The sequence below is a fragment of the Neodiprion pinetum genome, chromosome 3 (assembly GCF_021155775.2).
Source record: "Neodiprion pinetum isolate iyNeoPine1 chromosome 3, iyNeoPine1.2, whole genome shotgun sequence".
Taxonomy (NCBI): domain Eukaryota; kingdom Metazoa; phylum Arthropoda; class Insecta; order Hymenoptera; family Diprionidae; genus Neodiprion; species Neodiprion pinetum.
In genome coordinates, this window is record NC_060234.1 from 37,431,700 (window position 1) to 37,455,981 (window position 24,282).

The window sequence follows — 24,282 nt, forward strand, 5'->3', positions numbered from 1 at the left end:
ACTAGAGAATCACACTTACCCTTTACCAATTGCAAAGACTCTTCGTCGAGAACCTTCAACACGGTTATTTTTTCGTATATCTGTTTTTGCAGGCTCTCGGTTTTGCGTACACGTTCCTCCGGAGATGTTGATATTTCTTGTATCTGAGCGAGAAGTTGCGGTGCACTCTGTTGTGTCCAAGACTGTAATTCACCGAGTCTGGCTTGGAACTTGGTCCACTTCGCATTAAATTGTTGTAGAAAAACGACCCGTTCCTGAACAGTCTCAAGGGTGACGTGAAGCCTTTTTTCTACATCAGTGATTTCTTTTTCCAAAACGGGTCTCTTCTCGGGTGCGGTAACCTCTGAAAGGTTGCTGTAAACATCTCTCAGCTTCTTCAACATCTCTTCGGCAGCCTTGCGCAACGTGATACTCAGCTCGTGTTTACTCTGAAGGTCGGCAGACATTTGGTTAGAATCATGACAGCCCGTCTCGACGCCCCTGAGTTCGCCTTCTGCCTGCTCTATCAAATTCAAGACCTCCTCCTTTTGTTGCTGATAGTTGCTCCAGAGTTTCTGAGTGCTCTTTAAGGTCTTCAAAGCCTCGATACTCTGCCCATAGGTGTTATTCCAGCTTGATTCCAGTTGCTGGACTTCTGAGGACACGAAGGTCGGTGCGTGCTGATCTTTCAGTATGTCTTTTCCACGTTGCAGCATACTGACAATATTGGCTCTCTGTTGTTCCAGCTGAGTGAGGCGCGTCTCTTGGTGCGAAAGTGCTTTGCGCAAGATCTCGATACTTTCGGGTTTAACAGGAACAGTAGATTGCTCGCGGACCTTTTCGAGTAAAGTACAAACCTCACGGACCTCTTTCCGGTAGGTATAACTCTTCGAGTAGATGTCCGTCTTTGTCATCGTGATCTCAATTGTTGGTATCAAGTTCTTGTAACGCGTGATAAGTTGTTCCAGTTGATTTTGCTCAGATATTGCTTCGTGATCCGAACGATTCGAGGCGAGGCTATCCAACGTCTGTACCAACCACTTCATCTCCTCTCGTTTGCTGTCAGCCTCGCGGCATATTTGCTGTTGGAAAACAAACAAATTGGACGTCAAAAATGTGTAATGTGAATAACCGGCATTATCGCGAAAAAAAGTAGATGTAATTAGTAACTAATCGTAAACTCATCTAATCTCCATATTTACCGTCACCGTGTGAAGCTATCCGGGTTAGCAGGACAGAAATACAATCTACTCAGTAAATCGTCGACGAAACATAAATAAATCAGCGATAACTTCACTTACTTGGAATACCGTCTTCTCTTTTTCGAATTCCTCCAAGGAGCTCACTTCCTGTAAAATAGTTCTCAGAGTGCTGTCAACGTGGTCCATCCAGTGCACCATCTCGTTAAACCTGTGATCAAAGGAAGAGCAAAATTTAATGAAATTTAACAAAGGCGTTTTTAATATCGCGGTTCATATTATGAAACATTATCCCGAAATATATTATGACTAGAAATGATGAACAGAATCTCACTTTTGTCTGTAAGCAGCCCATTGTTCAGGCACTTTGCGCAGTTGTTCCCTCAGGGTTTCAACGCGTTGTGCCGTGTCTTCCCATTGATTCTCTGCTCTCTGAGCTGCTTCATTAAGACTTGAGTCGTCTGGCTTAAGGAGATGATAAGCCGTGCTGATCTTTTTCAAGGTTTGCAGGCAGCGTTCTACTTCTAAAACGACACCGCGACTCACGAAGAACTCCGTATTTCGTTGGACGATCCCTCCAACATCGTCGTTTTTAATAAGTGCCTGTTGTTCCGAATTAATCTCCATCTCAATTTCTTTCAAGTACTGTAAAAAGGCAGCCTCGTCAAGGCGGAACTCAAGTCGCATCAGATGAAGCGGTGCAAATGTCAAGACTTCCTTCCAACGTTTTTGCAGATTGTTTAAAGCCTCGACGATCGGAGCCTGTTGTTCTGCCGGTAGAGCGTTCCTGAGATCTTGACCCGCGTTGACCAAGTCCTGGATCCATTTTTCGTTAACCTTCCCAAAGAAGTTCTTGTGGTATTCCACGGATTGACGACTGTCGATGTGTTTGTCGTTTATCAAGGTTTCCGCAGCAGAAAGCCATTCCGAAATCTGTCTTTCACACTCACGGAATTTCGTCCAACAGCGCACGGCTTCTTGAAGTCGCTGCTCCCATATCTGTGCTGATTGCGAAACGTGAGCAAATCGGTCGTTCAAATCACGAAGAGCAGCTCCTCCTTCGGCAACCTCTGTACTCGCCTGACAGTCCACTGATTTCACCATACTGGAGAAAACTTTGTTCTTAGATTCCAACATGGACTTGTAGTACAATGTCCGTGAGAAAAATGCTTTGTGACGATCGAGGTGAGCCAAGGCCGCGTCTCTGCCTCCCGCAAGATTAATTGAGGTCAACAAACGTTCCGCCTCGTCTAACCAGTTGGAGATTTCCTTCTGCCCAGCTTCCAAGGATTCTTGCTGAACGAGAAGCTGGTGATACAAGTGCAGCTGCATCGGTATCAAAGCGCGGACCTTGACGAGAGCCTCTTTCTCTTTCTTCAACGTGTTCATCATCTTATCGACTTCCTCCCGTGACATGTCTTGAATAAGACATTGGAACTTTTTACTAATGTTCCTAAACAGCTCCTCTATTCCTTCGACTTCGTTGTGCAAAAGTTGAAGCTGTTCTCCGTAGGCCTTGATTCTTTCGGTCGAAGTTAGCTGCGTCGTGGATAGTACTGATTCTGCGTTTCTCAACCATTTCTGCAAGGTCTCAACTCCCGCTCTGTAGTCCTTTCTATTTCTAAGTAAATCTCCGGCGTGCATGTATTGCTTCGCTTCGGAGAAGAGGTGCTCCCATCTCGATGTCATTCGGGTGTACCGGTCCTTCAATTGAAGAGCAACCTGTTCGTCGGAGGTTGCTATGAGGAAGCTAACGGTGTCTGATAGCTGCTGGTATTTATCTTTCCGCACGCTGATGTCCTGGAAGAACTCCATTCGTTCCTCATCCGGTAATTCTAGTGCCGGTTCAGCCTTGGATAGCCAAGATTCAAAATCGTCCGCCACGGTGGCCCAGCGACGCCAATATGCAACAACTTCTTCAAGCATACTTTGCACACAGCGCAAATCCATTGATACGTTTTTCCACTTTTCACCGGTCTCTCGCATAAATCGATCGGCACTGATGGATTCCTGCCGGTCTGTAAAAAAAATGCCAATTCATAAGTTCATTGGGTATAAATAAATCCGTGACAAAGCTTAAACGTTACTCAATTTTGTGTATGTATGAAGGTGAGGCAGTATTCTGAAATGGACTTATAGCTTATAATGCTTTATATTGTAAGGAGTGCCTCCAACACACTTGCGAATAATTCTTATACCATAACGGCCTTATCGGCGCTAAATCGAAAGAAGCTGAACACAAGAGTAATAAACTTCCTAAGTAGTTGTAATCTATCTCCTATCTATTAAAAAGCAGTGTTACCGATCTAACACTCGATACGTCGTAACTCAAGAATTGATGTCCAACGCGTCAGTGGAATAAAAATACCGATGAACGCCAAGCCATTATCACACTTGCTTAGATAACTATAAACGTGCCGCGTGACCTCTCGACTAAAGATGTATGTATGAGAATTTTACTTGTTGTTTTTTTTTTCTTCACCAGAAAAAAGTCATAGATCACGTAATTACCGCATATCTGTGACGATAATTATGTGATTCTAACGTTAATACGTAGAGTTATCTCGTCAACTCACCAACGTCTCCCTCCCTCTTGTACTCCTCAACGACTTGTTGCATGTCCAAATACGCCTTCTGAAATTCCTGGAATATTCTGTTTCTCGACACAAAGTTCCTGTACTGTTCGAGCATCTGATGAACTTTATCCTCTGTTCCGTACTTCACACTCCAGCCCTTCAATTTCGTCTCGACTAAGAATAGGAACGCGATCAGACAACATTTGTGTTCTAGGAACTTAAGACGGATTCTGCGCTTAGCAGCGCGAGTCGGTAAAGTCGCCAGTCTTGAAGCTATGCTTTCCAGTTGTTCCAGAGAGATTTGCTGAGCGACAGGAGATCCTCTAATGCCTTGGAATTTCTCCGTAACCTCCGGCAAGTCCAAAAAGTATTTCTTGTGCTCTTCGAGCTTGTTTGAAATTATACTTGCGGTCTCCTCCGTCATTTCATCCGGGATGTCACCGTCCGATTTGAGGATTTGCTCGGCTCCAGCCAGCCATCTTCCCACTTCTCCAAATTCACCGGGGAGCGATGAATCCAGAAGCCAAAGCCAGCGTAGCATCTGTCGTAAGAAATTGTATACGTAGATTATAAAATCATTGTTTCGATCATCAGCGTCATGAAAATAAAAAAAACTAAAGACCATAAGTGACAATTGCATGCTTGCGTGACTTACCAGGATTTCCATTTTATTCCATAAGGTTTCAATCTGTCTCCAAGAGTCTCGAGTTATGCTGATCATGCTCGGAGTATCGACAAGATTCTGAAGTTTCCGGTAACTGACTGATTTGTCGTCAGTTTCACTTCTGAACAGCATGTATTCCTGAATGCAAAATTTCTCAAAATAAACGCTAAGTAATCGAAGTATCTTCAATATTTAAACGAATGGAAAACTTGATTGGAAAACGAAAATGAATGAAATTAGCCTGTAACAAACGAATGGAGTAGAACGCTTCGCGAACACTAGATGTTTCATCTCACCGGATAGCTCATCGGGAAAGCGTTGGTTCTATCGAGCTGTTCAAGTTGTCTAGTCCTGTCGTTGAGCCAGGCCAAAAGTGAGTCGTACTCCTGTTGCACAGCGGCAAACGAGTCAGGCCCCGTGCTTCTGGGCTCGGGGTACTTGTGCAGAAACTGAGCGACGTAAGTCATGATGGATTTCTCGTCGGGACGCGGCACGTCAACGTCCTCGGGGTCGAGAAGTCGGGCGATTCCCAGCTCTGTTTCAGCGACCTGGAATGCCGTCTCAAGACGAGACTTGTTGGAGGCCTCTCGCATGGCGGCGATGTTGACCAGGTTGGCTCTGATGGCGTCGATTATGGCCAAGAACGCGTTTCCATCCCTCCAACTCTCCCCGAAGTCTCGTACCTGGATTCCGGCGTCCCTGTGAACAAAAAACGTGCGTTGAGTCGCCTTAAACGCGCCTTTCCTTCGCGATGCGGGCTGTCATCGAGGTCCAATCCTTACTTCGGCAAGGCGTTGGTCACCCACTGCAACAACGTCTTCCTGGCGCCCTGCTTCCACTTCTCGCTGCTCTGTCGGCGGCGTTCGTTTGCCGCCGAACCCTGGGTGCCAAGGCTGTCAAGGCTGCTCTGGCTACCCCACGTCTGGCCCAAGTACTCGAGGGCTCTGGTGTTCTCTTCGATCTAGAGAAGAAGAAGAGGTCTTGTGATTGCGCGGGTCTTACTGCATTTTCGACATCTAGCGTGCGTTCTAAAATGTGTCGCGCAAGGCATGCAAGAATGATGCAGTGTGCACGGGCGCTCGCAAGCCCATTTTTAATATATCTCTTTACTCTGTTTGTTACGCTTTGTTGGCTACTCACCCGCCTTCGATCCTTTGATCGTAGCTTGTTAGTTAGAATAGATAAAGTTAGCAACGTTGCATTTTTCGACCTAGCTCGATCGGGCTAACTCGGATAAAAATTGAATAAATTCACGATTCGCCCGGTCAATATCTTTTTCTTCGTGAAACGAAAGTGACTTTACGAGAAATCGAAAAAGGTGAGGAAAATGCGTGAATCTCTTCAAGTACAGTCAGAATTTTGAATCAATTAGGTACCGTTACCTGACTTGATCCTAACTTTCGGTTTCATACGTCTTCACCGGACAACCCCAAATCAACCCGATCATAATACTGTGCTCAACATACTCAGGATGTGTTATGCGCTATTTAGAAGCAGCTATCGCATACTAATGACGTGTATACTGTAACGAAAATAGCTGGTTGATCTAAAATACCTGGAAATACAGGATGATGGTCCAAATAAGTCCCAATACTACCGGAGGTCGTCCATCCACTAGATCGGATGAATTAATGTTCACTAATTTGATCTGAAAAGAAAATACGACGTCCACGGTATAGCCAGTGTGTTGTAAATTGCTAGGGTAAGAGCTGTTGTGCATATTCACAAATTAATCCAATTATTCGGATTTATTATTATTATGTACGCTAAGCAATCTATACTCACTTTTTTGCTCTGTAAAAATTGAAGTGCCGTATTTGCATTGCTGAGGAAATGAGGTCTCTTTAAGTTACGTCCTCTTTCAACCGGCTGAAATTGCATTTCAACATTCAAATTCACAAACAATCAGAATTTTTCATGCTATGCTAATTAAACAAAAAGAAGAAGGAATATACGAAAAACCGTTGACAGAATACGTCTTAATTATTGTCAAACGATATTTTGTAGTCTCATATAGTCAGTATGAAGTCCGAATGACATCACGCGACAATCCATTTACTCCGGAATTCTTCACGTAAAAAAAAAAAAAAAAACTAACTAAGTACAGCATCGATACGGGATTAACGATTAGCAAGAACCAGTCGCCCCAGATTGATTACCCGCGACCAAATACGGTAATGCCGTTTCTATTTACGTCAGGATTAATTCTCACCAGTTTCTCCCCAGACAAAACTTCAAGTAGGGCAAGAAGGCGCGTTCCATCTTTCAAATCCTCGATCAGTTCCTCTACTCGAAGCGGTGGAACTCGCTGTAATCAATGAATATGCATACACATGTATTAAAAAATTCAAATTAACCTGAAAATCAGCATATCCGATCGTGTAACTAAAGTGTCTACATGACTTTCAACAGAGAATAATGATGCCGCGATTGATCCTTCGGGCAAAAACTGCCTCAAATCACACCTAATATAATCAATCAGACAAGATACCTGGCAAGTGGTTGTGAATAATGATAAACAAATAAGTGACAAAATATCCACGCAATCCTCTCGTGAGCCGCGGGCCAATTCTACAATATACTCTACTGCCTTTTAGAGCCACAGGTAAGCCCAAAAAAAAAAAGAGGAGAGAAAAAAAAACGACGGAACTCTTTCATGCCGTAGAGCACTTTCGCAGAGGCTATGTACATCACTTTCAACTGGTGCTTTGATGTCGTGCAAAAACATGATTGTTAATGCATAAGAAAAATTGGCAAAATTTTTTCCGGCCTGCAACACCTCCCCGGCAATTCTGTAGGCCAAGCTTTTCAGTCTGGCCGCAGGCCAATGCGTCTCGCATTTTAGACCGAGTCGTTGACTGGCTGTATCAGCTAGGCGCCACTATTTTGCCGGCTGCATACCGAGAAAGCATTTTTCCCAGATGATTAATTCCATCTTCGACGGGTCCGAAATACGAGTCAGCAAATGGTTCCAAACGATTGTAAAACCGATAGAAATTTGCTGTCCAAAAATCTCGAAATTAAATCAGCCAGTTCACGGAAAGCCCAAAAAGCTCGTTTACCGACCTGAGAAGTCGTATCGCGGTAGACGAGCGGATATGTCGAGTAGTTTGCGGGGTGAAATACGAGCCAGGTACGGCCTACACCGTTAATTTTCAAGTTTTGAACTAGAGGAATCGTGCCGGAGGTTGCAGCTTGCAAGCATGGTGCTCAAAGCTCGCGAGAGAGGAGCTGCAGGTTGAAATGCACCGAGTACTGAGAAAGTTGTGAGTAAGTTATAATTATCTTTCAATATAACTGCGTTATATTGCAGCTGTCAAGCTGTCCTCCGTTGATGGGCAGCGTCTTAACGGAGTGTGCGAATTTCACTCTTATCCGTCGACGTCAACTCGCCGAAGAAATTGTCATAACAAGTTGTTGTTATCGTCTACCGAATGACGTTGTACGGCTCTCTCATGGGAAAAGCAATCAAGATTTATTCTCGGTTGGCGAATTTTTTTTTTTATCCTTACTTCAATCAACCGTTGTACCTACAGAAAATCGGAGGTGAGCTTACATCGCGCAGCTTTTATTCTATAGATCGTTCGTCATTTCCGAGTCCTAAACGAATCGTCGATTTCACTTTGGCCTTTTATAAAATTCTCCTCGCTTATGAAGTATTTAAAAAAATCCACATTCTCTTGTTTGACGTTTATTTTACCCTAACACCAGGACACGAGTAACGAAATCTATAGTATTTTTCCAATCTATCACCGATCGATCAGCCCTCGTAATTCAAGGACGGTAATAGAAGGAAAGCCGCTTACCTTCGAGAGGTAGGAATTAATCCAATTTACAAAAGTCTTCTTTTGCACGCGCTCCTGTTCATCTGAAACAAAAAATTAAATTATCTGCAAATAAGTGCATTAGAGTCGTTGGTTTTCCATCCACTCTCTGGTTGCCAGAAATTTCGCAACTACTCAAACTTTGTAACACTTAATATATTTTTAGTGCTAGTAAAATTTGGATTCAAAGCTGAAAAAATAAAGCATTACATCAACATTCGGTTGCAGCTGTGTTATTTACACGAGTAAATCATATTCTGTTAATGCATTGGTAAAATGCATTTTGATCATTAATTTTCTTTCTATTTATTTTTCTGTCCCGTGCCGTATAATAAAAATTCATCTGCGATGAAAATCGACGGCGTTCGATGTTTCTTGATTTCAGTAGTATGCGTGAATAATTGTAAATTGTAAGATGATACGAAGTTATCTGTCGATAAAATGACGCGAGACGGGTTTGTTCGTATCTTTAGTTAAACTTGACCTATAAGAAACGACGAAACGTTTCACCGGCGATGAGAGATGTTACGAGAACATAATCAGTTGAGCCAAAAATAAAAACCCGTCCTAAATGAAGTGTCGCAATACGTGATGGATAGCGGATAGCAGATTTACGCTTTAAAAAAAAAGAAATCTTTTCCCTGTAATAATATTGCTTTATTGTTTTCAAAGAGAAGAAAAGATCACAAGCCTAAATTATTATACTCTGCATCACGTGCGCCGTTGAAGACTGTTAGCTGGTACGGCTTTGACGATATATTATTCATCGCATAAGCCCGTCAATCTAGCTGGAAACTAAAAGCTCGTCAACTGGATCTGCAGTGCCGTTGAAATAAGGCTAAAAATGCGACGTTACCTCAGCCTCAACCCGAAGCCTTGATACGTCCATAAGGCGGTGAGTGACGTAATTTAGGTGCACGCAATTTATGGATCGACTGCAATCTCCGGTCGTAAGATGGAAATCGGCTTGATCCTTCGTGCACCTGCAGTAAGTAATCAGACACGTCTTATCGAGTTCTATAGGATTTACGCTCCTCTCGTTATTTCTCCAAAATCACGAAGAGCGACTCGCCGAATATTGCGCGAAGGCAAATGTATGAGTAGTTCCCAATTAATCTTGTAATTAAAGAACGCCGAGTTAACGTTGAATTCATTCATCGTTCCGCCCAGTGATTATAACTGTGGTTATTAAATTCCCTGTCAAATCGACACAGTGTGCAGGTATACCTACGTGATGCGTAAGACAGTTGTAAAAATTTCCAGACAGACTTACACCGCAATTCTGCACGGTACAATGCAGGTCTGCAACAGCTTGTCCGCCTTTGCATTTGTAATAAGATTTACTTCTGTAACGGTCGTTTTGTGCAACCCGTTTTGCGACGGCAAAATGAAACGCCTTGAGCGATTCCCCAGAATTATATTCAGGACGAGGCGACCTCGCGAGCGATTATGTCATCCTGTTTACAGACACAGTTTCATTGTGGGGGAGAGATGGAGAAAAAGAGAGAGAGAGAGAGAAACAAAATGAGAAAATAAAAGAAATAATTATATTACACGATGTATATTATATGGATATGGGTTATATCTCGAACTTGATTTCAAAGCGACAACTTGTACGTTGTATTACCGCCTAAATTATCACCTCGGTTCAATAGCAAATTGCACAAATACTTCGTTGCGATATTCGTCGCGGTCTCGGCGATTCGGGTTCAGCAACGCTTTTGTACAATATCCCGAGACCAAACTCCGATCCGATTGCGTAAGCTTAGAATTTCAATCGCCGTACCGCACCTGCGGAATAATTACTATTGCTGCACCGGCGGCAGGTCTTTACAAGGTAAATATAGACCGGTAATTTTCGTCTTAGAATATACCTGTAAGCCATGCAGACGAGATCGCGATCCCACCGTTTCTGTTGATCGCAATATCATTGCCAGTTTGAGGAGGTAGTCGCGGGCCTGTTAAATGGACTGGGATCTTTAATTACAGTCTGGAACACAATATCGTACGGTGCATAATTCCTAGATGCAGCATCAGGTGAGAATAGGAATTTCGACATTGCAATGTCAACTTGGTGCATTGAGATGCATTTGGCTCAGAATTCAGTTGAATTTTTTTACCACAAACGATGGTCGCCAGCCTCCTGGGACGCTTCTGGATAAGGTCTATGCATAAATCTTTGCAAAATAAGACTCTCAGGTGTTGCAGAAAGATAAGAAGATGAACGCTGCAGAGCTAACGAACACCTTGGCGCAAAACTTTGACTTCTAGTAACGTAACGTCGATCCTAAGGCTAGTGTCAACGTCAACAATCTACCATACCTGAGCCAGGCTCACCTGCTCTCGGACCTCTGTTACACACATTACTTTATCTTAAAACGTTCCTGACATTTACTGAAATCATAGCACGTTTTCTTATTCTGTGACCATAACAACCAAACTATTCCAAATACCTTATCTCGGGATATTACAATAACTACACGGGGTAGTTGCTATGTGATTTTGTAAATCCCGGTGGAATTAACCTTCTAGCCGGACGATAAGGTAAATGTCAAAATATAGTTCCGTTGCAAAATGAGGATAACGATAACCGTATCGCTCGGTATTAATGTTAGTGGTTGTTCATAATAATATTATTGAGAATTTCACGGAAGTTCAAGGCGTCTGCGACATGTGTGATTAATTAATTAAAAATAATGTCTACACGCGCGTTGATATGTGCAACGGGCTTTCAGGCTTGCATTATACAAAGTTGAGAAATCCGTTGCGAGCTCAACTTTTTGTATGTTGCGACGTGCTCTGTAACAGGCTGAAGCCACTGTTGATACGCCTGAGTAGAAATACATGGTTTTTTCTTCAAAGATAGCACAGTCGCTGCATCTCAATCTATTGTGTAACCAGGAGCTCCATGCGGCGTTGGATAGTCACGTGCGGTACGGTCTTATCGGTAGCTCGATGGTGCGGCCAAGCAAGTACGAAGCAGCTGATACGGCGTGCAAGTTAATCTGCTTGTACGAAGTTTAAAAATTATTTTATGCAAGTCTTCTTGATATCACTGACATAGTATAAGCTGACGCCGGACCGCGTCTAGTACGTATCCCAACTCACGAATATACTTGGATGAGCTTAGGTCTCGATCGGTCCGCTAGCAGGCTGCATGTGCATTGAATATGCATCGGACCGACGTGCAGATGTAGGCGTTACGCTGCAACTTGTGCAGCAGCTACTGCGCTCTGATAGGTCGAGCGTAACGGCTCAGGAGTTAACATCGATGCATGATAGAGTTGTGTCTCCTGATTTCAAAAATACCACCCCCCGCTGCCCCCCAGCCCTAATTTTGAAGTTATAGCCCGTACGTTCTTGTGTAACTGACTGTATATCATGAGCCAATTAATCACTGCTGGATATACAAAGTCTGCACGCGACTAAAAACCTCATTTTGTTATACTCTAAGGTCACTTTAGCAAGGATCTCGACTGCGGGTCGAGTTCAGCTTGCGAAGCTCCATTTCTGAAGGAGAGACTGACGACCACGCAGAACTTTTACGTACAGAACGAATTTCTCAAGATCGGTAAGGCGCGTAATATAGCGATGAGACTGTCAGACTCTTTCATGGTTTCACATAAATCGAAAATCTAGATGTACGGAATAAACAAGGCTGCACAACAAACAAGGTGGAACAAGAAACCTTATATAATATAGCGTAAAAAGAACAAATACACGTTTTGCACACCTAACTCAAGGTTTTTAAATGTACCTGTAAGACAACCGTACTTTTCAGAAGCGGACGAATTACGCGCGAAATCTGCTGCAATTCTTCGCGATGGAAACGGAATCGTAAAAATTCTTTATTCTGATACATCCGTGGAGGAAATGGCTGCGGGTTTTGTTAAAGCCAGCGAGGCACGTCCAACGGTCCTTTTTCGTCGAGAGTATTAGCTTTAAGAACCATGGATCAATACCTCCAATCAGTCGGTCACCGAACGCGTTGAAAAATGTCGAATCACGTACACAAATTTCCCCCGTCTATTTTTCACCCTCACAAAACGTTGATCCACGGCTATTCAACCCCGGGCAGACCGCAGCACGTCAAATCGTCGTTGATACATGCCAGTCACGCATAATTCGTCCAATTTGGACGAAAAGTTGCCGAGACTATCCGTGCAGGTGTAAAAAGACGCGTGCTGTTTGCGAATCGAACGCCTTGCCCCTTGAGTGACCTTGACGATGCCTATTCGAAAATGGCGAAAATCCTCGCGATATACTTTTGCGTGGTAATTTCGCTGCGCAAGTGTGAACAAGCGGATTGTCCGAACAGCATCGCATCTCTTTGGTAGATCGCTAATTCCCGGTTGTGCTGTTTCAGCTTTGTCATTGTACGTGTGCGTCTGCGAAACTCGTATCGAGGTATGGAAACCAGTCGAGCTTCTCGGGATAGAAACGAACGCATATATATTCGAGCAACGCGACGACGAAAATAATCCAGTGCATCAGCATCAGCATCACCGTCAGCATCGGTATACACATAGCAGTACCTACAGTGTATGGATGTATATGAGTAACGTGTGGGTCACACATGCGGAGGATTAAGCCCGAAGTAGGACACACATGTCGTAATTATTTTCGTTCCCTCCGCAGTGTGCAGATCTCCGATTTCACACCCGGACCACCGTTTTTCACTCATCCGCTCGATCACGCACCGCAGCTTCGCATAATCTTACCGAATCGAAGCTCCGTCGCTTCAACACTTACGCTACAATCATCCACGGTGAAATTTTCAACGTTACACGCAGTTTCGAGGAGGATATTGCGTCCTCGACTCGTTAATCCACCGATTCTAACCACGACGATTTGTTCGCTGTAAGTAAGTTCCTCCAGCGCTCGCCAGCTGCAGCTCGATCAAGTACCGTTGCAAATCACCCCGAAGTGCACAAGGTGCAACACATGTGCACAAGACCCGGGAACCGTGATCAGAAGACGCACGGCAGCTGGTACCAAAGGTATTATTTTATTTAAAGACTCGGAACGATGGTAGTAAAAGCACACACGATATTATTCTCCGAAACGGCGGAGTCGTCGCGTAATTCCATGACGACCTCTTACATCCCACTGCGGACTCGTCAACGACGATATAAGTTCGTACTGTGCCCTTTTTATTTCTCTTTTGCAAATTTCAACTCTTCTTATATTCTCCATGCGCGAGAAATAATCGCCAAAGGCTCTCCTCTGGACAGATGCTAAAGTATCGCGATTCTCGGCGTAAGAAAAAGACCATTCCTTTCCGTCTGACGGAGGGGAAAATTTATGTCGAAATAAATCAGAAACTTGGAGCGAATTATCGGGAGAACTTCTTTGCACGCTCTCTGGAGTGCACTCGAAGCGCTGTCGACATAAAATCCATTCGCGATATGTGAAGGTAAAATGTACATTGCGTTTCTAGTTGCAGAGCCTGGTACCTACTGGTTGTCAGGCTTATAGGTGTAAGCTAATAAAAAGGCAGCATCTAGCCTCGTACGCATTTAATGTATCTGTGTAACACAGCTTGCGACGCGAAGTCTTACAATTTTGCGGTTTACCGTGTACCGCAGGACTCGCAATATGAACAGAACCGCAAAGACGTTCGTCAATTAGGTACAAACACCTTCTGCCAGTTGATCCATATTACAAATCGATCGGATCTTGGTGTAAAACGATATTTTTTCATCAATTTTTTCCACTAAAATACCCGAACCTTGCACAATGCAGACGTGTTCGAATGGTTCTTGATATAGTCACTCTCGAATTGACTACCTTGCCACAATTAATTACTAAAGGAAGGAATATCAGAGCGGTTGTGAAAGAACCAAAATTTTAGAATTCCAGTTTTTACGACCTGCACCGCGCACGTTTTACGCAAAAAATTGGGTCAGTCTCCTACAGAGGAACAGATGTCTTTCAGCCAAGAATTTGGACAAGGTTACAGTAAAAAAAAAATCAGACTGCTACAACTTCCAATTTTCCGCTACGTGTGCATGCAATAATATTGTTTTATTATTACTCGATGATCGTTCCGGAAGTCCGAATTTTTGGCAATTTCAACGCAATTGATATTCGGTGTTATTGAAGAGGTTGTAGAAAAAATGTCAACTTTGAAATTCAACCTGTGGTCGTGATGATCTATCGACAATATTCGTGAGTAATATGGAGTTATGCCCAGCCGAGTTCGGGATCGCATGATGTTTTGCGTACAGGGGCGAGTTTTGAAACGTCTCGAAAGCACCCGAGAATCCCCAAGCCGAGGCTGGCACGAGGGAACTGAGATGCCAGTCCCTATTGCACAGGGAATGTTTCCGAGGAGGAATGAAACTTACTTGCCTGCCAGAAAGAGGCACGATATTACGCAAGGCAATTCCGGCTGTCATCGTAAATAATAATAATATTATACTTCTGGTTAAGTTCGTGACATTAAAAACTTTAAATAGAAAGAACCCATCGCGCGAGTGGCTCGAGAGCCACCGACTATCTCCGACAAGAAAAGGAAACGAAAAAAAAACTCATACCTCTACCGGTCTCAGGTACCACAACTTGTTAAACGCCGAGCCAAAAGCTCCGAGTCACTTTCCGGGGGAATTTAAAGCTCGTGGTTTCCGGTTCTTTCCGCTTGTCAGACGTCTTTAATACTGCACAAGCAGTGAAATTTTTTTTTTTTTTTTTTTACTTTACACTTTTTTTAACGCTTTTCTGAGATCGTGGCTACGTAAAACACAGATTTTTAAACTCTTGGCAGCAGAGAAACGTTCGAATAGATTTCCTGCCTTTGCCGTGTCTTCTGAAAATTTAATTCTAGTACGAACAGACCCTTCACAAACCACAGTTACTGAAATGATAAATTCAAAAATTTCCCAAAAATTTGCCCAACTTTGACTTGATGTACCTGCACGTTTCGTCCTCTGTATTAAAATATATACAGTTTTATCAGAGACACAGAATGCGTGGCCGTTTTCTTCTCACGTGGAACAATGCGTCGTGAATTTTATTCTTATCTGATAAATCGTGACGTGCGTCACGTAGACGTGGAAATAATAAAAATTCCGGATGTTATAGCCGTGTACAGGAGAAAGAAATTACTCACGTAGCAACGAAGCAGAGCCGGGTGCTTTCGCATATCTCTTGCAAGCTTGCGAGCTTGCTGCAACGGTACTTGAGTAAGACACTCACTATTTTTTTCTTTTCTTCGACACTACGCCTGCATTTCTATACCTTGCACAAAAGAAGAGCACCTGAGATATGAGAACACGTGCCTTACACTCCCCTTACAGCATCTTGAAAATTCGATTCAAGGAAATGCACGCATCTCTGAAAGCTTCTCCAAAGAATTACGAATCACAATGTCGCGTAGAAGTTTTCGCGCGAAGCCGATTGCTCCAAAAACTGATCGTTCAGAGGGTTGATCAGCGATGAGCATAATCAGTTTCTTTGCATAATTTTAACCCTCAAAGTTAGTTTGACGTATCGACGTTTCAATTCAGAGCGTATCGGATGTCGCCGCGTTATTCTCCTCCTTCATATTATGTATGAAGTATCTCGCGTTACGGTAATCTAGTGTTGAATTAATCCAGGGCGGGATCGATTTCCTACCCTTGGATACAGTCTCGACTGACATCGCGGACGACGGATGGTAAATAAAAAACAAAGTGCATGCCGGTATGAATAGATAAAATGGAGCTAGAGCCAAGCCCGATGTCGAATCGATGGAATCAATACCAACGGCTCATCCAATCATTATTCGCTACCGGAAAAACCGATCATCACCAGTTTGCTTGTAATCGCTACATAGCGTGTTCGCTGTCTGTATGTTTATCATTTTCTTCCTTGTTTTTTTTTTTTTTTCCTATAATCGCTAAAACTGATTAAAAGGTCCGTCACGCTCGGCCTTTGTTTCAGTCAGATCATGTCAGAGACAAATAATCTCTGCCCTGCGAAACGCGGTGTCTATTTCCGGATCGCTTTACATCGCGTTCCTGGACCGAATATGTCGAGTGTAAGACAAGCTTGAAAAGCTCAAGAATCTCGAAACCTATTTGCTTTTCTGCTGAAGGTGAAGATCTAACGGTGGAAGACTGGCACCGCGTTTGATCAAAATTTTTTCGAATCTTCATCGCTGGCCGAGAACACGTCTCTTAGAGTCGACCAGACACAAACTCGACACTTCCGGCTTACATCTCAGCCAAGATACGGAAAATTGGCCTCGAAATGTGTATGATACTTGCGAATGTGAAACTGGTTGAATACAATTTAACTAGAAAATTTCGAGGCCGCCGAAACGTCGATAGGGAATAAAATCGGAAGTTCATAAATTTTCATCTCATTATTGGAAACCGAATGTGAATCGGACCGACCGCTACAGCTTCGACACACGTGCCAGAATTGGCCTCGGTCTTGTTTGATCGAGGTAAAATTTTTCCAACTCGAAAGATAATTTGTCAATGATCTATATAAAGGATTTCTCTCTAATATGTAGACTTGTAAGAGTTCGCGTGACGATATCGTGCCGTTAGACAATGAAGGGAAAGAATAATTCGGCGAGGAAGAAGAAAGAACAAGGGAGAAGAGTAAAAGAATGAGGAAAGGAATGCGAAGGTTGGAATCGCGTGGAACGGACCAACGAGAGGGGGTCAAAATCCCGAAAGACCGATAAGGCGACTGGTTGAAAACCCGAAATTTTCTACCAACGAATTTTAAAACAAAAAATGACCAGCGTACCGAAGCTGGGATTTTTGAAAAATCACCCAGTAGAGCAACTGTTTTCCCGAAAGTTCGTTTAACCGAACACTCTCTTATTCGAAAAAGTATTTTCAAAACAGTCGGCATTCCGAATGACCAAAGCACAGAATGTGGAGGTAGAGAAAAATGAGAGTTCCGAAATTAAAAATTGCGAGTGGCTAATGCTTCGAACAGCCACAAAATCGATGAAATTAGCTGTCGACAATCAAAGCAATGAATGAAATGAATTTTTCAGTTCAGGAGAAGAAAATGCAGAATGGCCAGAAAGCTGAAAGGCCACAATACGGTTGTCATAGTTATGTAGACTTGTGTTACATGGCACTAGACACAGACCATTGGATACATGTGGCACCGCAGCGAATAATATATGGGTTTCTGACGTCATCCAACCATTCAGCATCTTGGCCATTCTGTCTTTGACAGGTTTCGGGATTTCGATCTTTCGAGGCTTTGGACAATCGTCATTGATAAATTCGGATTTGTCGATTTTCGACACAGGCACGAGTCTGCCATTTGAAAAGTTGACTTTTTGACTGTGCGTTTTATCGCAATTTAATATTTCGTCTTTCGAAATCTTGGCCATTTAAAAAAAAAAATGTCGGTATAAATTTATTTACACATTTTTGCATTCTCAATTTTTACTTTTCTACAAGTCGTGTTTACATATTTATGGTCTTCCTACGCTTTTAACTATCGGTAGTTTGACTTTCGGGATTTTGTCCAGTCGACTTTTTGACCTTTCGCAATTTTATACCCCACGCCGAACTAAGAAGGAACTATCCGGTTACGTATTATACTTCCGGTTCCATATTCTTATTCGTATGATAGATGATGCACGATAAATTATGCACAAGTAGTGCATACTTGGGGTTCGCTCGCAAATCGGTTCGATTTCAAACTTCCGAAGAGGAATTCGTCATCTTAATAGGAAACAGGATGAAATTAATTACGAAACTAGTGGTTCCACCTTGTTGGTCAAGCTTTCAATTTTCCATAAACGTGATTTCGAGAACTAATACACTTAAAATTTTTAACTGCTCACGCGAACTTAAACACCGAGATCGAATCCTGAATAGCGCACACCGTTAAAAATGTTTATAAATTCACTACGTATTTACTGTACAAAAGAGTTACGATAAAAATGTTTAATTTTACGAAATTTTATAAGAAAAATACATAAAGGCAATTCGAATTTACCAAATTGTGTAGTAAATTTATTGTATTTGTAAATTGAATTATCAATGAACGTATGGTGAATTCACTGTTCCGTATCCGAATAAAACTTCCAATACAGTGTAGGAAGTTCCATACAAAAATTTTTAACATTGCTTTTATTCGCCGAATGACGCAACACTTGGCAATGTAATAAATTTAGAATCCTTCTTCGTACGATACGTATTATCAGAAGTATAGGCTTTGATCAACGCGATTCGGGCTGAATTACACCTTCGCATTATACGTATGTATATACATTCTACAGATGCGGAGAAGGTTTGCATCAAAGATATGTAAGAGATCGCTTATCCTCGCGGCCACACCCAAAGTCTGGTCAAATGAGAGTAAAAAGGAAAATAAAATGGAATAATCTACACTGTTAAAAATTTCCGTATGGAACTTCTTACACTGTATTAGAAGTTTTATTCTCATACAGGACAGAGAATTCACCATAGGTTCTCTGTTTGTTCAATTTACAAATATAACAAATTTACTACACAATTTAGTAAATTCAAATTATTTTTTTCGTATTTTTCTTATACATTTTAGTTAAATCGAACATTCTTATCGTAAATATAAGGCAAATACATTGTAATTAACGTCGCTACGGCGAAATTTTTAATTTTCAATTTGATTTTGTAATTTGGCAACTGTTTTGTACTATAAATGTGTAGTAAATTCACGATGATTTTTAACAGTGTATTGTACCTGCAATTAGGTATATTCTCGGGCAGGATTGCAGATAAATATACGCGTTATGTCAGGTTTACTGATTATTTATTGTTACTCACCTCTTTCCGATAAAGGAGAAAGAGTCAGAGAGAGAAAATTTCAGAAATCCTTTACGTGATCTCAGAATCCTTTTCGTCCTGACGGTAAATATTTGGCTAAAATAATGAGGCGTTGATTGAGCGCGGATACTTCACGTTTCGTTGAGAGATACTCGTTACATCTGCAATTCCTGCGAGTATTCAGTCTTTCTGTACTAGTTTGCCATGGGCTTCTGTAATTCCTTAATGAAGTGAGTCCTTTGAATTATGAGTGATGTTTCTATATTCATTTCTAACGAATAAATGAGGAATTCACCAAGCACACGTGGACAAAGTATTCTGTATTTGACAGAATTAAAGTATGACCAAGTTCTAGCACGCAATTAATTCTATTGCATTAATTATTATTAGTCTTATATTATTGTTATTATTACTTGTAATCAGGGGTAATTGATCAGCAATAAATTCTCGGTCGCTTAATCCTGCTGCGAGGATTAAATTGTGTTGTTTGCTGAAAATTATTAGAGATCTTACGACGACGAGCGGTAATAATTATAAATTGCCTCACAACACAATCAGGGTTAAAAGTTACTACGTATGAATAATTCACAATTTATCGATGCTTGCCTTTGTATAAATCGAACTTTCTCTTTCCTCTGGAGCTCGAAATCAGAGAATAAAAAAAATGGACCTTGGGAGAATTTTTTCACCTAGGTAAACGATTAAACTTTTAATCAACTTTCAAGTTCATGCGAATTGCAGGCTTGTCATACCCACGTCATTGATAATTCCGTATAATGTTACGGCATCGATATAATCGCTTGCCGCACGTGCCGATTCTTTTCGCAATATTTGTTTGGCTGCAAATAATACGCGAACCTCGGCTGACAGATTCGTGCAAGCATAATACAATTTAGCAAGTGAGAGACAGGATATGTACTTGAACGAAAGACGGAACCTACACGCATGGCGACCGTGACCTAGTCGCTTATACGTTCAATGTATATTACCTTGTTTTGTGCCGGCGATGATAGTTTTTTTTTTTTAGATTTCGACGAGAGACCGAATGTGCTGCAGGCATTGCGTATTACGAGTTCGTCGTTGCTTTTCATTCTAATTTTATAACACGTTTTATTATCCTGTGCACTAATTATCTCAGCAGCAGCTACGAAAGCTTGCTGTATTAAAATGACCTATACAATTTTACCATTTATAAACACACCGTACGTTGTTCTATGAGTTAATAATCTAGATTAAAAATAGAGCGTCTTCTTGTGCAATGTGAACAGTTGAAAATAAATTTTCACCTATAGATAAACCTGATCTATTTAATATTTCAACGATGTTATGATCACAAAGTTGTAAAAATTCGTTCGTGGTGTTTCCTATCAATTCCATACCCGTATCAGTTTTCAAATTTAATATCCACGTCCTAATATGAAATATAAAATGATTTTCTATGAGACCTCGTAATTAATTGCGTTATTATTCTTAAAAGAGGTCTATCGTACTAAGATTGTCAAATTCGGATAAATTTTTTATCAAATCTCTCAACACTTTCCCACCATTCGAGGTTCTCAATAACAAGCTATCGAAAAATGCTATCCAACGATATGAATATCTGCTCAACGTATACGTGCGATATAATATAATATAACCCGTCGACGTACTTTCGCATAACTCAATGGATTCAGTCGTGGCGGTACAATAACAAAGTCGTGATAAAATCGTCACAGTTTGTCGCTTTCACAGTGCGATGTTCACTCTTCGCCTCTTGTGGCAGCGATTCCGATGCAGAAGGTTCACCGGTTAAGTGGGACAGGTTCTCAGCGATGAGGTCAGACACTGGAATCGAGTCTCTCTCTCTCTCTCTCTCTCACTCTCTCTCTCTCTCTCATTCTCTCTCTCTATCTCTTTCGTACCTCTCCTTCGCTTCACTCCCAATTACATAATCGTGTCAGCGAAGGCCTCGTCCATGGCATAGCGCTTTTACACTGATTGCGCCTATCGTCTACACAGGTATATTCAATTCAAATGAAAGAACTGCTCGAGGTGCAATTTATAGAAATCTTACAGGCGTCCCTAATTTGCCGGTATAATTGGGTGAAAAGGAGTACAGACAGGTGTCCTAGTAGACACCTTGAATTTGTCAAGTGCTAGCTTCTTCAATTTTATTACCAATTTAAATTATATCGGGAGCGTTTCCGCGGCAGGTGTGCAAAAAAATCCAGGAGCGCTTTTAATGAAGAATCAAGTCAAAGATAAAATATTAATTTCTGTCCAACACTTACAGTTTTTGATCTGCTTTTCCTGCTTCGTCAATCGGATAATGTAAACCTGACGGTGCAGAAATAAAACGTAATTGAATTCTGTACCCCAAAGTCACCAATTCATCGTCCAGGTGATATTTTGGAAGATTTAAAAGTTATTTAAAGAAATGGGGGTGCTTGAGGTAAATATCGTGGCACTTAAAACGAACATACTTTAAGTAATCGGAAGCCTTAAAGACCGTGCGTGTTTTTCGTAAAAACAGTCATGGATACGATTCTTCGAGAGTCGTTCATTTAAATTTCAGAATTCCAGACCGCCGAGCATTTCTTGGAGGCCTGAACCATATTTCGTGACAAAGTGACAAAGTACCAGCCGTATAATTACGTGTCCAACTATATGTTTTATGAAAGACGCAACTTGTTCATACAATGCATTATAACTTGTAGAAACTGAGTACGTGTCATTCAACCGGTTAATTTATGACTCTGCGTTGTCGTCAAAATATTTTCTCAGACTCGCTGAGATGTTATTCTGACAAATAAAAACTAAAAACAGGTTTTCCGTGAACGTAGACAAGTCGAATCGTCCGAGTCTGAGCTTTAATAGAGGAGTGAAACTATAGCTGACAACTTTTACTAGTTATCCTACGTATACATGAATAATTATTGAAAGTATCGGTATCTCGGTTGCAGCCGCCGATCACGTATTACAACAAACGAGAAACAATCCTTCGAAAATAGCCCGGAGGTCAAAGCCACGAGGAATTTCATAATCCATCAACGTGCAGCGAGTTAAAGACGTTGACTTCTCGTAACGATGACGTAACGTCTTACGCCGAAAGGCATGCCTAATAATCTTGTAAAAATCCAACGGCCAATCAGAGATAATCCATTTAAAATGAGTTTAATCCGTTCCGTGATGTGTAATAAAATCTCTCAATGGCATCGTTTTCTTGATAACGTGCGAAGAAATTCGATTCGAGTAAAATGCCGGAGTTACGTTTGACGCGGTAAAGTTCGTCAACGATGTTGTCAAATAATTATCAGTTCAGGCTAACAACGAGCATTCGGCTTGTGTTCAGAGCTACGAGACGTCGTTCATAACATAATTTAAAGCTGCTGGTCGAATCGATTTACGACGGAGGTTAGAGGTCACAGAAGCAGAGTAACCCTCGGCGAATGTTATAAATAGGAATGACGATGAGTGAATCATGAATGGTATGTTATCAATTACAATAAAGGGTGTTACACATAATTGAAATAAATCCTAATTTTCACCGAGCAGCCTTTGATTCTTTGGTATTAGGTATTATTACTATCATCGACGCGACAAAATTAATTAATATACCGTTTCTCATCGTGGCTGTTGGGCGCTACGGTGACGAAGCGGATAAAACGATCATTGATTCTCAATCCCATTAGCCTGACTATCGCACACATAGTGTAGTACTCATATTTTTATTAGGTAAGAATGGGACCCGCAGTATGGATCGAAACTTAGAAAAGGAGAAAAAATTGTTTAAAGAATCTCCAACAATGTTATTTGCGCCAATGATAATGAACACAAACGAATCTTCGTCACGATATACGCGAATAACATTTCGGGAGTTTTTCTCTCTTTTCCTAGCTTTTGATTCTGACTGTATAAGGCACCATTCATCCTCGCAGATCATATACAGTACACCATAAAATATTTAAGAGCAGCTTCGAAGTGTCTCGTTCGAATTTTATTTTACAACACAAGACTCGGAAATTTTTTTTGCATTTTGCAAGTGTAAAAACTCCCCGATATTCGTACATATTATTCAAAACCATCTCATTTCGATAACTAAACATGCTCCTTTGAAGAGAGTGTACAATAATTCCACATCGATTTCCTATAAGGTGAGAACCGTCGTTGTAATCCCGCGAAAGAGCGAGCCTGCAGAAATATCGAGTTCATGTTGGCAGTGATTTGACGAGTGAAGCAAATACGAGATCGTTAAAAATATACGTATATTATACATCGACTTACGGTATTCTACCAAGACATACGATATCCGGAAAAAATATTATCTTACCAAGCTTGCTGCGAAGCTGCCGCTGCTTCGGACACTTTTCCGTCCATATTTACTACGCGTCGCGTGAGTCTCTCTGCCTGTACACCCCGATAGAAAACCAAACCATGTTTCTCACCCCAGCCAAGGGAGCAATCGCCCCAGTGCGATAAATTGACGGTGCGTACGCCTTAGTATTCACTATTACAAGACCGACAACTGGGTGGCTAGAGAATCAATACTGACCGGTGTGTCCAGGTGAGGGTTGAACACTTTCCCATGCTCTAGGTGTGCTTGCACGGCACTTGCGTGGTTACCCGATTCACCTTGAATTCTTTTTCTCTACATCGGTTACTGTTTTTCGACCTGTTATACATTGCAAGTCAGTATGAGAGAGAGAAAGTTAACCGGACGCGTTTATTTGACGACCGAGTGTAATGTGATTTTTATCAAAATTGGTACGACCCAATTCGGAGGATCCGGTTTCGGTAACGATTTTGTAAGCTCGTTGTATTCCTGGTCACATAAGAAACGTCGAAGATTGTGGTGACTGCAATCGCAATTTAGTAACTCGAAATATGTGTATGATCGATTGTAGTATTTAGAAAATTCTAGTGAAATGGGAACAGTTAAAATAATGGTTTAAATATTCTTATAATTACCTACAAGAAAGCGTGATACGTACTAGTAACTATTCAATCTGATTACAGTTGTCGGCAATAAATTTTTTGCTGATTCAAAATTCTATCCGTTAGTCTAGTTATTACTACATTTTTTCAGTTAGAATAGGGCCTTAGATTAAATCATTGTTTTTCCAATATCAAATATTGCACACATACCTAGGTAGAATTACGAGAAAGTACGGCACGAGTGACGATAAACAAAGAGAATAGTAACACTCGCTAGATTTTCCGATCATAGCTGCAAAACTTATTTCTATCTTGTACCCAGAACTGCATTTTACGGTTGTGGTAAAAACGAGAATA

The 24,282-nt window shown here is 41.6% G+C and overlaps 1 protein-coding gene across 6 annotated transcripts in view; it reads right to left on the reverse strand.

Annotated features, from left to right (window-relative positions):
* The window catches only part of Msp300 (Muscle-specific protein 300 kDa), a 137,750-nt gene that overhangs the window by 83,880 nt on the left and 29,588 nt on the right, over positions 1-24,282 (reverse strand). For 2 of the 6 annotated variants that reach the window (XM_046618534.2, XM_046618536.1), the window contains 13 exons: positions 8,225-8,286; positions 6,631-6,726; positions 6,204-6,287; positions 5,974-6,066; positions 5,559-5,582; positions 5,201-5,379; positions 4,715-5,117; positions 4,410-4,556; positions 3,755-4,295; positions 1,513-3,196; positions 1,281-1,389; positions 1,182-1,196; positions 20-1,061 (listed from right to left, as the gene is read on the reverse strand). In XM_046618534.2, coding sequence (XP_046474490.1) covers positions 20-1,061; positions 1,182-1,196; positions 1,281-1,389; positions 1,513-3,196; positions 3,755-4,295; positions 4,410-4,556; positions 4,715-5,117; positions 5,201-5,379; positions 5,559-5,582; positions 5,974-6,066; positions 6,204-6,287; positions 6,631-6,726; positions 8,225-8,286 — 4,479 coding nt within the window. The remainder of the gene's footprint in view (positions 1-19; positions 1,062-1,181; positions 1,197-1,280; positions 1,390-1,512; positions 3,197-3,754; positions 4,296-4,409; positions 4,557-4,714; positions 5,118-5,200; positions 5,380-5,558; positions 5,583-5,973; positions 6,067-6,203; positions 6,288-6,630; positions 6,727-8,224; positions 8,287-24,282) is intronic. The other 4 variants (XM_046618538.1, XM_046618533.1, XM_046618537.1 and 1 more) reach the window with 2 other exon arrangements.